This window comes from Pseudopipra pipra, chromosome 3, assembly GCF_036250125.1.
Source record: "Pseudopipra pipra isolate bDixPip1 chromosome 3, bDixPip1.hap1, whole genome shotgun sequence".
NCBI classification, from domain to species: Eukaryota; Metazoa; Chordata; class Aves; order Passeriformes; family Pipridae; genus Pseudopipra; species Pseudopipra pipra.
In genome coordinates this window covers 115,411,004-115,425,246 of record NC_087551.1, presented here as the reverse complement: position 1 = coordinate 115,425,246, position 14,243 = coordinate 115,411,004, and the positions used below count along the sequence as shown (strand labels likewise).

General features: G+C 50.4%; 1 protein-coding gene across 1 annotated transcript in view; it reads right to left on the bottom strand.

Moving 5' to 3' along the window:
• Positions 1–14,243, bottom strand: part of FBXO16 (F-box protein 16) — a 32,029-nt gene continuing 17,786 nt past the window's right edge. The window contains 3 exon segments of the mRNA XM_064651248.1: positions 1–163; positions 3,224–3,449; positions 6,597–6,702. Of these exon segments, the coding sequence (XP_064507318.1) occupies positions 96–163; positions 3,224–3,449; positions 6,597–6,702 (400 nt within the window). The 3' untranslated portion in view covers positions 1–95.

Below are 14,243 nucleotides of genomic sequence, written 5' to 3'. Positions count from 1 at the left end.
CGAGATCCCGAAGACCAGCAGCAACATTTTGTTTTCCCACTGCCAGGCAGAGAAGTTTCTGTCCAGCTTGGGTGAAGGACACTCTGGATCCTCCCTCATTCCGAGTCGGATCCTTGGCTGGATGCAGGAATGTTCCAGGGCTGAGCCTCAAACACTGGAGATGCTGGAGGGAGGAGAAATAACGTCAGGATCAGATTAACTCAGGCAGAGAATTCACATTCTAAACCTGTTTAGGTGCTCAGCCAATCCTTGGGATTTTGGTGGCATTTAATACCTCAAATACCTTCACAAATCTGGATCATTTCCCTCCGTCATCTCATTATAGAGAAAATCAGCATCAATCAAAACATCTTGACTTTTCCTGCCACTTCCTGGCGACCTGCAGACATTCCCTGGCAAAGCCCGGGTAAAGTTTACCTCGGGAAAAGCCTGGCAGAGTTCACAAAGGTCCTGGAGAGGTCACCGAAGGAATTAAGATGGGATTTGCCTCACTCTGATATTAAAAAAAAAAAATATTACGTAGTTTTGCCTTGCAAATTGCCCCTCATCCAAATGCAATCCCTCAGGGATCGTTTCCTCGGGATTTTTTTACCACAGTGGTGTTTGTGAGTAGTTTGCTTCCCCACTAACCCTTTCCTCATGCCCGGAATTCCCTGCCATGCAGAGGGAATTCAGCTGCAGCCGAGGCCGGACACGGCACATCCTGGCAGGCACCAGTTCCCTCCACCTTCCTGGCACCAGTAACAGTCACTGGGTGGCCACATCCCTGCAGGAATTCCCTGTGCTCCCACATCCTCTCTGCCAGCAGCACTTGCAGTTTGGTTCCCCAGAAGCTCAGACACACAAACACCTTCTTCCCATTCCCGTTCCCTCTGGAGCCGAGCGACGCATTCCTGGGAAGCCGCCCCAACCCTGCTGCCGGACCAGCAGAATTCCCTGGATTGACTGGAACAGCCAACACCACATCCAAGGCCCAGAGCCTGCGCTTAACTCTGGATGACCTGGCCCTAATCCAGCTCACAACATTCCCACAGCTCTGTCCAGGCGATGGAATTCCAGGATGAGGGTCCTATTTTGTAGGAATCTTGTCTGGCTTTAGCACTGGGAGGGACTGTGACCCTCTGGCCTGATCCTGATGCTTTTATGACCAGGATGCATTTATGTCCCGCTTCCCACATGGAGAAGTCTTTGTGTGTTTTCCTTAGGCCTCATTCATGGAATCGTGGAATCATTTAGGTTGGAAAACTGCTCCAAGATCGAGTTTAACTGTTCCCTGAGCACTTCCAAGGCCATCACTAACCCATGTCCCCAAGTGCCACATCCACAGGGATTTTAAATCCCTCCAGGGATGGGAATCCACCACTGCCCCGGGCAGCTGTGCCAGGTCTGGACAACCCTTTCCCTGAAGGAATTGTTCCCAATATCCAATCCTATATCCAATCCAATCTTTCTCATTCCAGTGCTTTCCCCTTCAGCTGTGTTTAGATCCTTTCATCTCCCACAGGAGGATTTGTGATCACTCACTTCCTCCTCATGGAGATCAGCCTATGGACCTGCTAAAAATGCAGGATTCCAGGGAGTGCCAGAGGGATGCCGGAGCTTTCCACGTGCTCCATCATCTCCCTTCTAAATGGGATCACCAATAGTTACTGGACAATTGTTGCCTTGTAGGAGTTCTGCTCACTCCACCTCTGTGATCTCCCTGAAAATCCTAACAGGGTCCCATCAGAATCCTCTTTTCCATTTTTCCCTCCAGGTTCTTCATCCTTCTTGCACAACCAAAAACCCTCAGGGGTCACAGATTTTAATCCTTATGGATTAAAGCCATAATGAAGCCATCAAAACCCACTTGTGAACCAAGAGGACTTTCACCAAAACCTGCACAAGTGTTGGTGCTCCTCAAAGGCACCCAAAAGACTTTCCCAGGGGGCTGCAGACACTGAGGACCTTCGGGAGACATGGAGAGCTTCCCAAGCCAAGCCCAGATTGAAACAACACAAGATTCTTTGGGATGGTGTCATTCCACCTCCTTATTTTTGGGAGGCATTCCCGAATCAGCTGCTTCCTCAGCTGTTCTCTGCCTGGAGTTCACTGCTCTGTGCTGGAATTTGCTGAGGGCTCTGGTTCCAACCCAACCACACCAGCTCCTCCTGGATTCTCCCCAGGACCTGGCAGAGTCCCTGGACTTTGGATGGAGCCCACGGCCACACCTCTTGCTTTGCCAGGCAGTGTTGGTGAGTTAAACCCGTGTTGGGCCCGTGCCAATGTTCATTCCAAGATGACAGCTGGGACAGGTGGGTTTGGGAAGTGCTGGATGTGACACCTCTGGCCGTAAGTTCTCTTCCAATGCAGCAAATCCCTGTCTGCATTCCCACCATCCCTGTCCTTCCTCCACAGAAACACCCAGCCAGTGTCACCTCCTTCCCTCTGGGCTCTAAATGTAACAGCTCTGCTGGTGACAAGGACAGTGGGATTGCTTGATCCCAAGCACAGACATGGGCTGGGGGATGAAGGGATGGAGAGGATCCCTGAGGACAAGGACCTGGGGGTGATGGTGGATGAAAAGTTCAACAAGCTCCAGCCCAGAACCACCCCCATGTCCTGGGCTCATCCCACACCAGGGGAGGGGGGATTCTGCCCCTCTGCCCCCTCAGGTGAGACCCCACCTGCAGAGCTTCTTCCAGCTCTGGGAACAACACCAGAGGGACGTGGAGCTGCTGGAGGGAGTCCAGAGGAGGCCCCGGAGATGCTCCCAGGGCTGGAGCCCCTCTGCTCTGGAGCCAGGCTGGGAGAGCTGGGGGGGTTCACCTGGAGAACAGAGGGGTCCAGGGAGCCCTTGGAGCCCCTTCCAGAGCCTAAAGGGGCTCCAGAAGAGCTGGAGAGGGACTTGGGACAAGGGCTGGAGGGACAGGACACAGGGGATGGCTTCCCACTGGCAGAGGGCAGGGTTAGATGGGAGATTGGGAAGGAATTCCTGGCTGGGAGGGTGGGGAGGCCCTGGCACAGGTTGCCCAGAGAAGCTGTGGCTGCCCCTGGATCCCTGGAAGTGTCCAAGTCCAGGTTGAAGCAACCTGGGCTAGTGGGAGGTGTCCCTGCCCATGGCAGGGGCTGGAACAAGATGGTCTTTAAGGTCCCTTCCCACCCAAACCATTCTGTGATTCCACGATCTGGATCTCGCCAGGCTCTAGAACAGCCTCCCCATGGGACAGGGCATCTTACTGACACGGAGCTCTGCTCTCCGTCCTGGTGACATCTTCAGTCCCTCTCCCACGTGGCTTTGGTCCTGGAGCTCGGACAGGTGCCGGTCGTATCCCGGCGTTCCACTGGGAGCTCTGGGCCAGGGCCTTTGCCGCTGCCTCGGGGGGCAGGTTCCCAGCGGAGCGATGGGTGGCCCAGCTGGGACGAGCCGGCGGCTTTGGGAGACACTCAGGATCTGCAGGGAGCCATATCTGGGAAGAGAAGACAGCATCAACATCCCAACAGCTTCAGAGGGACTGGAAAGCTTGGAACCCACTGAGAACTTCCACGAATTCTACACATTCTGTACATTTTATCCCCAGATGATACGAGCACTTGCAGTGGCCTGTGCTGTGGGATAAAGTTTACCTTGAGGACAAAAGGACCTCACTAGAACATGATGCCAGTAAAGCTAAACCCACATTAATTAATTAATTAATTAATTAATTAATTAATTAATTCTCTACAGCAATTCAGATGTTAATTCCCCAATTTCAACCCCCCCCTTCCCCATGCACGTGGCTGTGACTGATCCCAGCCTCGCTTGGTGTTTGGAAGTGTCTCAGTGTAAAGGATGAAATCTACTTTAACAGAAGATCAAAATTCAATGAAAAATAATAATAATAATAATAATAATAGTAATAAAATCTTAATATCACAGCTTATTCCCTGAGGAAGATCCCCAAAGATTCAAAAAAACCCACAGGTTATTCTGACCAACAACTTGGGTTTTTCAGACTTATTTGGTAAGAATAGTGAACAAACATTACCGTGTTGAGTAAATAAAATTGAAAACAGGGTTTGCAGAAGATAAATGTACATTGGGCAGGACCATGTGTGGGTGCTGGGAGCCCTGGATCTTCATCTTCTGCCCATTAGAAATATGATTTTTACTCCAAACATCAATTCTCTCCCCACTGCAGAGACACGAGGGGGTTCCTGTGCATCCCTAGGAAGGAACGTGGCCCTAATTCATTCACAGCCCTAATTAACTTAACCCATTGCAATTTACTATTCCTTGTAATTGAGCTACTTCACTTTAATTTATTCTAAATGAAGTGGTCGCACTCTGTGCTTTCCACTAATAAACTCCAAAACCTCCCAGGTTTTCCAGGGGAGAACTGATTCACCCCATGCAAATGTGGAGCCGGTGGATGCAATTCCAGGACTTGGGTCATCACCTTCATTAGGTGTTTTTATTCCACTTTGGTGTGTTGTTGCCTCCTGAGCCGGGAGCTCCCTCTAATAACCCTTTTTTCCATCTTTATTATTGGCCGTAATTCACTTTATTCTCACCTACTTTCTGCACTTGAATCACTGATCTATTCAAGGGCTGCCTTTTAATTTGATTTGATGTTTGCCTGCCTTGGGCACTTATTCTTTCATCATGGTCTCTTTTTTTTTCTTCTAAGGATTTACTGAAAGATTTGCACATTAAGCCTCTTTATTTGGACTTGATTAAATAAGAGCCTTTTCAAAGGTCTTCATTTCAGCAAGGTTTTCCAACGCTGCTTTAATAACAAATGGAAATTAATTTTGCATTATTCCTGGCGAATTATATTTATATATATATTTATTTTCTTTTTCTGTGCACCAGCCTGGTGTGACCTCAGCTTTATTGTCTCGTCGTGCTGCTGCCATTAAAGGAGGTTTTGTGTGAGAATAAAAAAGCACAGCTCTTCTACTGGAACGTGGACAACTCTAAAATCAGGAGGAACAGAAGCCTTTGGAATTCCAGCCCAAGGTGCTTGTGCCTTCCTGCTCAGGTTCATTAACTTTGAAGAGCAATAACTTTGGTAAAATCTGGGGGGGAAAAGAATCAAATTAACTTATTTTAGGCCTGAACTGAGATTTTTTTTCTCTTCGGGACTGACAATAAAACAGCTTTAAATGTGAAAGGGGGACATGTGGTGGGATGAATCCGTGGAGGGATGCTCGGATCAGGGGGAACCACTGGAGAGTGGAAACTGTAAGACAAGGGCTGAATAATTATAACCATCATCATTTATATCATTTAACAGCGACTGAAAGCTTTTCCTTGCAAACAGGCCGTATTTGGGGCGGGAGGAGCCTCCCCATCCCTGCAGACAATGCCTGTCTTTCATGCAAAACCTCCAACCCCTTCCCAGGCTTTCGTGGAAAAACACATTCCCGGGTCTGCTTCCCGAAAGCCCCCGAGCACGTCCCTCTTCTGGCAGTTATTTGTTGCCGCATCCACAAAAAAAAACCAACCCCATGGAGTTTTCTGGAAGCTGAACTTCCCGAGGCTCCTCTGATGGAGGGGATGCCCTATTTTTCCAGCCCGGAGCACAAAGAAGCCTCAGTGCCAGACCTTCGCTGGGGCTCAGCTCCGGCAACAAACCGGAGCTGTGGGCAAAGCAGGGAAGCTTTGGGAAGGGATTGGTCCCGAGGGAATTGTGCCAGGGCTTTGTGGAAAGCGTGGAAACGGAGCCTGAGCGGAGGGAGGGAGGGGCAGGGAACGAGGAAGGGACAGCCTCTGTCCCTTCCCCACCCACGGCAGGTCCCCCTTGATGATTTATAAATATCTATTTATGAACAGTTTTCCTCCATTTCCTCTTTGATTTAATGTTTGATTGGACTTTATGGCCCTGGACCTGCAGCCGGGCTGGGATGAGGGAGGAGGGAACACCAGGCACCTGCTGCTCTTGGCTGCTTTAGGGATGGGTGTGTTGGGGGGGGGGGATCCTGCTCCTCTACAGGAGAAATGGGGCTTTCTGAGTCTTTCCACCCTTTACATCCATGATTTTGGACTCCTCCCGTGCTTTTCAGCCTCCCTTCCAGGAGCCCAGGGACACTGGGACACACCCTCGGCCTTGCTGCTTGAAATTCCCAAATTCTGGCTTGTGGGATTGGAAGGTGGAGGGGGAATGAGCCCCTTCAGAGGGGCTGATGGACCTTCCTGAGTTCTTCAATGACCTTCCCCACAGTCTGGATTTTACTCCTGAGAGTGGAAAATTGTGGCAGCTGGCCATATCCCAGAGTGATTCCCTGAATTTCCCCACTGGAATATTCCTGTCCTGCCAGTAAATTGTATTGACTTTAATAACAGCTGCATAGAAATGTCTAAATTGATAAATTTAGGGACATCTACAAGTCCATGTGAGCTCCAGAAGAGTCTGGACAACGCTCTCAGGGACATGGTGGGATTCTGGGAATGTCCTGTGCAGGGCCAGGTGTTGGACTGGATGATCCTTGTGGGTCCTTCCCACTCGGGATATTCCATAATTCCATGATTTTACATCGGGAGCACTGCCCTAAGTGAAAGCTCAGAGCTCAAATATTCCTGGGAGTGCATGACATGGAGACAGTTGATCCAATTCCAGGCTGGAGATACTTGCCAGGGATTTCTCCTTCTGGAGCTGGTTGGATCCACGTCCCGCTCTCCTTTTCCTCTCGGCTGCCTGTCGGCTCAGGTCTGGGGTCTTCCCTCCTCCCTTCCTTCTCCTGCAGAGTCCAACACAACAGGATTAATAAATGCTCTGGAATTGCTTCCCTGGGATTGAGAAAGGGGAAAATCCCTCGTGCTGTTGCCACCCGAAAAGCCACAATTTGAGAGGCCACGTTTGATCCCACCTGGGGCAGCCCAAGAGAGCACAAATCACGCTCTGGGCTCAGACTGGTGGGGTTTTTTTTAATTTATGATAAGTTGTTTTATAAGTTATGAGAACTTTCTAGCACTCAGAACACGCCCTTGGCTCCAGACTTCCTGATTTAGGCTAAATCCAGATAACGTGTTACAGGAAAATTCACACTCAAGGAGTTTAACTCAATCAATTTGAGAGTTTTCAGTGAAATTGGTGTAATTTGTAGACTAAAACAGGCTGGGGGGGGGGGGGCTGCCCCTCCAGCAAGGTGTTTATTCATTGTTTTTATAGCCAAATTAATAAATACATAAATTTAAAAAACATGTTAAATACATAAATACATATAAACATATATTATATAATGATGCATATTATTAGATATAAGTATATAATTATATGTAATTATATATAATTACACATTAAATATAAAGATATCTAAAATATCTAAATAGACAAATATATAAAATCATAGAATCACAGAACATCCTGAGCTGGAAGGGACCCACAAGGATCATCCAGTCCAACACCTCGCCCTGCACAGGACATTCCCAGAATCCCACCATGTCCCTGAGAGCATTGTCCAAACTCTTCTGGAGCTCACACAGGCTTGTAGATGTCCATAAATTTATCAATTTAGACATTTCTATGCAGCTGTTATTAAAGTCAATACAATTTACTGGCAGGACAGGAATATTCCAGTGTGGAAATTCAGGGAATCACTCTGGGATATGGCCAGCTGCCACAATTTTCCACTCTCAGGAGTAAAATCCAGACTGTGGAGAAGGTCTTTGAAGAACTCAGGCAGGTCCATCAGCCCCTCTGAAGGGGCTCATTCCCCTTCCACCTTCCAATCCCACAAGCCAGAATTTGGGAATTTCAAGCAGCAAGCCCGAGGGTGTGTCCCAGTGTCCCTGGGCTCCTGGAAGGAAGGCTGAAAAGCACGGGAGGGGTCCAAAATCATGGATGTAAAGGGTGGAACAACCCAGAAAGCCCCATTTCTCCTGTAGAGGAGCAGGATCCCCCCCCCCAACACACCCATCCCTAAAGCAGCCAAGAGCAGCAGGTGCCTGGTGTTCCCTCCTCCCTCATCCCAGCCCGGCTGCAGGTCCAGAGCCATAAAGTCCAATCAAACATTAAATCCAAGAGGAAATGGAGGCAAACTGCACTCTGTTTATAAACACTGACAGCCAAGGGAGAAAACTCAATCCACAATATTCCAACTGGGAGCAAACTGGTCATCCTGGTGGGCCTGATGGGTGGACTCGATCTTGAGGGTCTTTTCCATCCTAAAGGATCCTGTGGCCTTTAGATAGAAAGGAGGCCCAGCTTTGTGGTTGGAAATGAGGATATGAGCCTCTTCTGTTGCATTCTGGTGTCCATCCCTGTGGTGTCAGAGCATCCTCCTGCAGCAGGTCCCCACCACGATCCCATTTCAAGGTCTGGAAAATGTAGGGAGTGAGGATGAGTTTCTCCAGGGCGTCAGAGCCCGGAGGAGAACAGAAGGCCTCTCACTGCCAGCCCTGAACTCGGCGATTCTCACCCCGTTTTCCTCCCATTTTCGTTTCCTACAAGGAACATTTTTCACTCCCACGAGCCCAGCAGGCCCAGAGAACTGGGCTGGACATTCTGGAATGTGACAAGCGGGAGCCAAGCGTTGGGATTCCGAAGGGCAGGGATACAGCACGTCCTCCTCACGCGAGCGAGCCCCTCTTTGTCAGGGCTGCCGAGGGAACAATTAACTGAAAGCAATTATTTTCTCGTTGGGTAAACACCCCAGGACAATATGCAACTGTTTTTTAGAGCCAGCCCACGTCCATAAATTATCCCTCTGAATTAGTGCTGCCTTCCAGAAGCCTGAGCTGGCTGGGAGAGGTGGGGGGAAGGAGGTTGCATTTGGGGCTGAGCTGTTGCCATGAGAGGTAGCAGGGCCCTTCCTTGAGGCACAAGGACATGATCCTGGCAGGGATCCAGGGCTGGAATTGGAATCCATTATTCATGCTGAAGGGAGAGGCAAATCTTTTGATTTATTGGCAGCACAAGCAGCAGATGCCTCCCAGCAGAACCGGGACCCAAAGGCCCCTCCTGGTCCCCTGGGGGCAGATCAGAATCCCACAGGAAGATTTCCTCACTTGAGATAAAAATCTATCACTTCCCCTTTGCAGTGTTTCTTTGTGCCCAAAGAGACAAATCCTTGCTGATCTCTGGGAGGGTTTGTTTTTTGTTTTGTTTTTTTTTTTTTTTGGGGGGGGGATATAACAAAAAGCTACTGGGACAATCCAGGCAGAAAACAAACCAGACCTACCAGAAACCACCCCCATGACAAACTGCGACACCAAAACTCAGCTGAGGGATTTTGATAACCCCTTCCAGGCAATTTGTAATCCAAGTCCTGTCTGGGTCTCTTCCCTACCACCTCACAACTCCCTGGGCTGTGCAGCTGATCATTGCTCTTCTTCATTTCACCACCCAGGGACTGCAAAGCTTCTCCCACCCTGTCCCAACCCAACCCACCAACCTCCCAGAGAACATTCTGAGGGATCTCTGTCCCATCTCCTTCATTCCACGGAATCTCCTTCAGTGGTTGCTGCCACTCGAGTTTTTAGAGCGTGGACTCGTTACTTGCTGAGCAAGAAGCCAAGAAATCCATCGGAAAAGATAAAAAAATAGCTTTCAATTATCACCCAGATTGCAGATGAACACCTTTCTGCCACTTTCTGGGACAGTGTGACGGTTCCTCTCCCCAGTGACACGAAGCACCAGCGCAATCCAGGCCAAACCCTCCCCCAGCTGCTCCCCAGAAACCTCCTGATTTATTTTTCAAAGCTAAATGGCCAATTATGGTTTTATAGCCCGAAGAATATGTCTTGTGTTACCATTTATAGGACTCCCTTCATCTCCACTCCCCTGTGTAATTGAGAATTCACTGTAGCTTGTTACGCTTCCCGTGTTCCACTTTTTTTTTCTGGCTGAGCAGGGAGAAGTTCTGTGCTTCTGGGAATTCTCAGCAGAGCTGTTTTGATGGTGCTGTGGAAGGGGGACCATGTAGAGAAAGACTTGTCCCAAAAGGACAAGGAAGGAAGAGATGACACATCTTTGTCATCACGGACGGCAAGAAGTGACATTTCACGCGGGCAGACGGGGATGGGACAAGGGGGAACAGTTTTAAACTGAAAGAGGAGAGATCTAGAGGAGACATTGGGAAGGAATTCTTGGCTGGGAGGGTGGGGAGGGGCTGGCATGGATTTCCCAGAGAAGCTGTGGCTGCCCCATCCCTGGAAGTGTCCAAGACGAGGTTGGACGGGGCTTGGAGCAACCTGGGATAGTGGGAGGTGTCCCTGCCCATGGAACCAGATGAGTTTTAAGGTCCTTTCCAACTCAAACCATCCTGTGAATCTGTGGAACAAGATGATCTTTAAATTCCCTTCCCATGCTGGATTCATGAGGACACTTGGAGAAAAGAAGGATCCAGGGAGAGCTTGGAGCACATTCCAGAGCCTAAAGGGGCTCCAGGAGAGCTGGAGAGGGACTTGGGACAAGGGCTGGAGGGACAGGACACAGGGAATGGCTTCCCACTGCCAGAGGGCAGGGAGAGATGGGAGATTGGGAAGGAATTGTTGGCTGGGAGGGTGGGGAGGCCCTGGCACAGGTTGCCCAGAGACTCTGTGGCTGCCCTTGAATCCCTGAAAGTGTCCAAGGCCAGGTTGGATTCCCTTGGAGCAACCTGGGATAGCGGGAGGTATCCCTGCCCATGGCAGGGAAGTGGAACTGGATGAGCTTTAAGATCCCTTCCCACCCAAACCATTCTGGGATTCCAAGAATTCTGCCATTAAAAGCCAATATTCCAGCAGGGACCCCCTGACCTGATGACCAGCAGAGTCCTCCCCTCTCCCTGGACCAGAGGAGAGCGAGCCCAAGCTCCGGGGACATTTTAACCAGCTCCAAGAGTGACGAAAAACTGGATTTTTTTTCATTAACTCCTAAATTCTGCACAGTTTACCCTGAAATTAGGTGGATTAACTTTGATCCAGTGACCGGCCTCACACCTTGCTTTGATGGTGGCGTCAGGAATCCCTTTGATGTGATCCTTGTTTGTTCACGGAGCTCCCTCCGAGCCCGCTTCTCGTCGGCGCAGCACAACTCCAGTGGTTTGTTGGCTCTCAGGTTTCCACCCTCCGAGTGCTCCCTCCTGTCATTCCTCCTCTGCCATCATTTTGTCTCTCTCCTGCTTCCCTGCAAGTCCTGCCACGTCCCCTCACACATCCCCGTGACCTCAAGAAAACCCTCCTCCCTCTCTATCTTCACCCAGGGCTGCAGCAAATCCCGTTTCCTTTCCCAGACTCCCTTTGGCAAACCCTGGGAAATTGTTTTAGCGTCTCATTTTACACAGGTTTCGTTACCTCTGACATCCATTTTACATGAGGGGTGGTGGTTGTGCCCTTGAGCTCCAAGAATCCATCTAATCTGAGCAACAACCCCGCACCTGACACCGCCCGGGGGGGTGGAGATTGTTATCCCGGGTTTCTGTTCTCCCTCGGGCAGGGCAGGGTCTGCCCGGGCCTGGAGGTTGTGCCAGGGGGTGGAGCAGCTTGCACAGCATTCCCAGGAGATTCCAAGCTCGGCCAGCTAGACCTGGACTCAGCTTGGGATCTGTGGGTTGTTCAGAACAAGGCTTGGCACTCCCCAGAGGGACTCCCTGACCAAAAGGCAGGGAACACCATAAAGAGCCTTTCCGGGAGGATTTCTGGGAATGGGCAGCAGAGGGGACTCAGGTGGTGACGTATCCATGGAAAAGAAGCACCAAACATCACTGTGTGAACGGGAAGCTGGGTCAGCACCTGAAATGCTGCACCTGTGCTGCTGAATAATCACTGCAGAGGAGCCCAGGCAGCAGCAATTACCTCCAGCTTAGGTGATATTAAAGGCAGATCCTCGATAAACAAGCAAATCTCACAGAATTCCTCTCTCTCCCTGCAATAATCCTCCGTAATTGAGGATAAATGCCAGATTTGCTGCAACATTGCACAAATGGAGAGAGGCTCAGCTCTCACTTAGGAGGAGAACACAGTGAGTGGGTTGGCTGTGTCATTACCAACTCAGAATTGTTTGCATTTGGTTCTCAGCTGCATCTACGGCTCCACGCTGGGAAAAAATGACTTTTCAGCTCTTTAAACAGGGTTTGTTCCACTTTTTTGGTTTTTTTTCATGGCCAGCACAGCAGAACCCTAAACCTCACAGAAACCTTTGGGAGCTGCTGCCCCAAAAACACGTTTAGAACAACTGGAAAACAACGCTGGGACATTCGTTTGCGACGGGAGGCTTTTTATCCAAACATTTAGTGAAAAGCCTCAAAGAACTCGGCCCAAAAGTGGTGCTGGAGTTTGGAAACACACCACAGAAAGAGGGTGAGGTGGAAACTGGGAAGCTCTTTGAAGTAGTGCAATACCCAGGGACCGGGGGACGCGGATTAAGACGTGATTCATAAAAGGCTTTTGCTCCGGCACTGGGAACGCTGAGGAACAGCCCGGAGGAGTGGTGGGTCCAGCAGAGTTAATCACATTGGGAAAGAGCTGCACAGGAGCTCAACTGCCAAATAATCCCTGGCTGGGGTAATTCACGGGCTGATTGTTCCTGTGCACGGGGATAATCTTGGCTCTATCAGTTATTTACTTTAAAACAAGCCGGGCGCTTTCACTGGGGCTTGGTTGGTTCCCAAGGTTTTTGTTGGCACGGGGAGGAGGAATCTCCTGCTCTCTGCACATTCAGCTGTGTCTGGGCAGTCCTTTGCACAGGGATTCCCACAGGAACGGGGCAATGGTCAGGCTGATCCAGCTCCTGTTCCCTGGGCTCGGATCCGTGGCAGTGTCAGCTTTTCCCATCGGCTGCCCCGAGCCTGGGAAACATCAGAGGTGGCAGTGACAGGGACTTGAACAAGAAATGGGAAAACACTTCCCACAGGTGGCTCCTGTAGCCTCCTCGCTGGTCCTTCTGCTGCTTGTTAAAGTGCAGGAACGTGACCACAGACCTAAGATTTGGAAGATCTCTGATGGAAAGGAAAACGTGGGGCTGTCCTGACACAGATCCATGTGCAAAACTCTGCTTTGGGGTGGAAATGCCTCCCCTTTTCCCAGTGCCTGACCAGGTCATCCCGGGAGCCCAGGAACTGATGGATCCAGGCAGTGTAGGCACAGACACTATTCTTTACTTAAATGTTCTGTAGTTCACACATCCTCTTTCACCTGCCCCCCCAGCTCGGATCACCGAAACCTCTTTGCAGCCAGAAGATCCCTGAAGTGATGGAATTCTGTTCCATCACAATTAATTCATCCTTCTGTGCAAAAACTGCAGATTCCTCTCAAATTTGCAGCTTTATTTAGAAAGCCTTCAGCAAACTCTGGTCCTAATGTCAGACACCAGATCAGTGACTGCTGGGTCAGAACCACTTTGTGGGGTGGGGGTGGGGGTGTGTGGGGGGGGAAGGGATGGGTGGCACCTCACAGAGGTGGGGTGGGGTCGTGTCCCTCATGGCAGCCCCTGGAACCTCATGGGGGATTCCCAGAGTAGCTGCCAGTCACAAACAGCCTGGGAAAACTGTAACACCCCACAGCTCCTGCAGCCCCTCACAGGGACAGTGGGAACACTGCCCTATAACACCCCACAGCTCATATGGGGACAGTGAGGACACTGCCCTATAACACCCCACAGCTCACAGGGACAGTGAGGACACTGCCCCATAACACCCCACAGCTCATATGGGGACAGTGAGGACACTGCCCTATAACACCCCACAGCTCACAGGCACAGTGAGGACACTGCCCCATAACACCCCACAGCTCACAGGGACAGTGAGGACATTGCCCTATAACACCCCACAGCTGATATGGGGACAGTGAGGACACTGCCCTATAACACCCCACAGCTCACAGGCACAGTGAGGACACTGCCCTATAACACCCCACAGCTCACAGGGACAGTGAGGACACTGCCCTATAACACCCCAGAGCTGATATGGGGACAGTGAGGACACTGCCCTATAACACCCACAGCTGATATAGGGATAGTGAGGACACTGCCCTATAAAACCCACAGCTCCTATGGGGACAGTGAGGACACTGCCCTATAACACCCACAGCTGATATGGGGACAGTGAGGACACTGCCCTATAACACCCCACAGCTCACAGGCACAGTGAGGACACTGCCCTATAACACCCCACAGCTCATATGGGGACAGTGAGGACACTGCCCTATAACACCCACAGCTCCTATGGGGACAGTGAGGACACTGCCCTATAACACCCCACAGCTCCTATGGGGACAGTGAGGACACTGCCCTATAACACCCCACAGCTCACAGGCACAGTGAGGACACTGCCCTATAACACCCCACAGCTCACAGGCACAG